Source organism: Acyrthosiphon pisum, chromosome A1 (genome assembly GCF_005508785.2).
Source record: "Acyrthosiphon pisum isolate AL4f chromosome A1, pea_aphid_22Mar2018_4r6ur, whole genome shotgun sequence".
Lineage (NCBI taxonomy): Eukaryota > Metazoa > Arthropoda > Insecta > Hemiptera > Aphididae > Acyrthosiphon > Acyrthosiphon pisum.
In genome coordinates this window covers 70,281,457-70,284,354 of record NC_042494.1, presented here as the reverse complement: position 1 = coordinate 70,284,354, position 2,898 = coordinate 70,281,457, and the positions used below count along the sequence as shown (strand labels likewise).

The window sequence follows — 2,898 nt, the reverse complement described above, 5'->3', positions numbered from 1 at the left end:
ACTGAAATGGCGCCACTGCTGAGAACGATGGTGAAGTCAGAATTTGGCGGTCGGACTTAGTTTCGAAGTTATAGCTTTATGAAGTTCGCTATTTTACGATTTTTGCGCTTTCGCGCGTCACTAGTTAACTGCACCTATTACGAATATTAATTTATTTTTTTTCAAAACCTTTGTACTTCAACGAGTTAAGAACGACGGTGCAATCAAAATTAGATAGCCAGACTTCGTTTTCAAGCTATATGCTCAGGCAGTTTCGAATTCTAAGTTTTTACGCATACGCTCAACGCTCTATAGAAGCTCCTTACGCCTACCGGCTCCGGTCGCCAAACTCGAGGTCCTCGATTTGGTATGCAACACCTCCCCAAGTGGGCCACCAATTTGAAAAAACATCGTACAGTGATGCCATGCTAGCGGCACTCGTCGCTACGCTCCTCGGCGCCATCGCTCCGCTCCGCAAATCGAAAATATCCCCCGACTTGCTGTGCAGCACCACCTCAAGTTAGTCACAGGGTAACTACCAGCTAGCCATGCACGGCATTATAGTAGTTGTTATAGTAGTGTAGTATACACATGTGTATAAACGTAAAATCGAAAACTTTGAAAAGCCATAACTTCGAAACTAAGTGAGAGCGACAAATTCTGATTGCACCATCGTTCTTAACTCGTCGAAGTACATCTATTTCAAAAAAAAAAAAAATTAAAAAGGTGCTGGGTTGCTAAAGTGAATTTATGGCACAGGATCGATCTCTTCATAGTCCGATATATCATAACCGAAATCATTTTGCGGAGAGAGGAATATAGGCGATAACCAAAATTGCACTGACATCTAAACTTTTAATGTATGACACTTTTTCGGTTATACCTATAAAATATATATAAAGATCAAACAATATAAGTACGTACGTATATGTACAATGTCACTTGTTAGTAAATATAAAAATTAATAATGAGAGTGCCATTTTTTTTTAAAAGCTAGGATATATGGAATCATTCATTTATTTTAAATATATATGTATCCAATATTTATATAAAATTATAGATATTATATTCTATAGGATTTGATGACGAGTTACTTACAACTTATAATATAGTTTTATAATTTTTATAGACTATAAAATTAAATATTTTCTAAATCAAGTTTTTATATAAGATATCCTACATATATTATTATTTGAAAATTAAATTAGTTTTATATTTTGTGTGTGGTCGGATTTAATTAGCTGATGATAAATATTAATTGCAGTGTCAGTGTTGGTAAAATTCACTTACCATTGAGATCTCCAATTCCGTCACCATCGCTGTCTTTGAATGATCTCACGTATATTTGGTAAAAGGTATTTGCTTGCCACCAGTTTGGTTCAAAGGAGTTACTTAAACTTCCACGAATAAATTCAGATGACACCAAACTGTTTGACACAAACAGCCACAAGACTGCAATAATTTTAAACATGTTGAGGACATAAAAGTTGTTTGACAGGTTTTCGGGCGTTATTTTAATAATTATTAATTGCTCATGGTCCCAGGTAGACAGTGTGATGTTTTTGTAATGTCAAAACAATCATAAATCAATGACTATTCACTTTGATTTAGTATTTATTACATTATGTCTACACATTTAATATGTAGATAATTACACATATTAGTTTGTAAGTACCTAGCGGAAATCGTATCTTATTGAATTAATGTAATCGTTGTATTCGAAACTCAAGTGGTATTTATGACGAATTAAGTATACTCCGTTGACGAGTAGGTATACATAAAATCAGTGGCGGATTTGATTATTTCCACAGGAGAGGTTAATTATAATTCATATTTTTTAGTATCTCCCTACCAACCTATAGTTTTTGATGCATTCAAAAAATTATTTCTCGAAATCATTACTTTGTACTGTTACAAAACATTTACTATAGCTTATTGTATAATTTATTTTTAATGTATAATATAGGTTGTATAAATAATTGTTTATTGTATTTTGGGATTAATACTTCAGGTTGGAACCCTACTCATTAATATTCCTGCAAACCTTTTCAAAGTCATAATCGTAACCGAATATGATTTATATAATCATACATTTTCCAAATTTTTATACAATTTTAGTTTAGTTGAATGAAATTTGCATAACAAAAATAAAACACAAGTATTTTCAACACAGCTGTATTACATTTTAAATTCAAAATTTATACTGCAGTTATTGTGATATTATAAATGTAAATTGACGCAATCAATAAGCTTTAATTTTTATATTAACTGTACCTATATTATTATATCTTTCATATTATCTTGTTTGTCTTTTTCTTATTAGTTATTTTTCATTCATTATGTAATACGCGTATGTAATATAGGTATGTATACTAGATACTCAGAAAATATATTCAAAAATACTAAAAATGCAATCATTTCAATTATGCTTATTTCTTTGTAAATTAGTGCATAATAAGACAAAAAACGTTTTATTTAAACGGTGAAAACAAAAAAATTAACATTATCAGATTTTAATCACCCTATAATATTATTACAATAATCAAGCATCCAAAATATTTCAGTAACCCATAACTCATAACTCATAAGTATAACCGCTCATAAACAAACATTTAAAAAAATTATAATCATCTGAGATGAAAAAAAAAAAACTATAATAAGTTTATAAGAGATAAAATCAGTCTCTTACTCAAGTATGATAAATTGCATTAGTGACAACTAAAAAAAAGGTGGTTAAGTGGATGTCGCTCTGCTGTACAGTAGGCTAGAAGTGGGTCACTGTATAATGGATGGTATTAAATTTGAATTCAATGATATAATATCACTGTATAAGAAAAACGATTCTGAGCGGAGACGGTATATCAGTCTATGTATTAGACATATATATACTTATCTATGGTATTAAAAAAAATTGACCTA

General features: G+C 30.6%; 1 protein-coding gene across 1 annotated transcript in view; it reads right to left on the bottom strand.

Annotated features, from left to right (window-relative positions):
- LOC100162863 (maltase 1-like) overlaps window positions 1-2,067 on the bottom strand; it is an 8,402-nt gene extending 6,335 nt beyond the window's left edge. Inside the window, 3 exon segments of the mRNA XM_029487447.1 lie at window positions 738-811; window positions 813-862; window positions 1,270-2,067. Of these exon segments, the coding sequence (XP_029343307.1) occupies window positions 738-811; window positions 813-862; window positions 1,270-1,450 (305 nt within the window). The 5' untranslated portion in view covers window positions 1,451-2,067.
- Window positions 2,068-2,898: the final 831 nt, after the last annotated feature.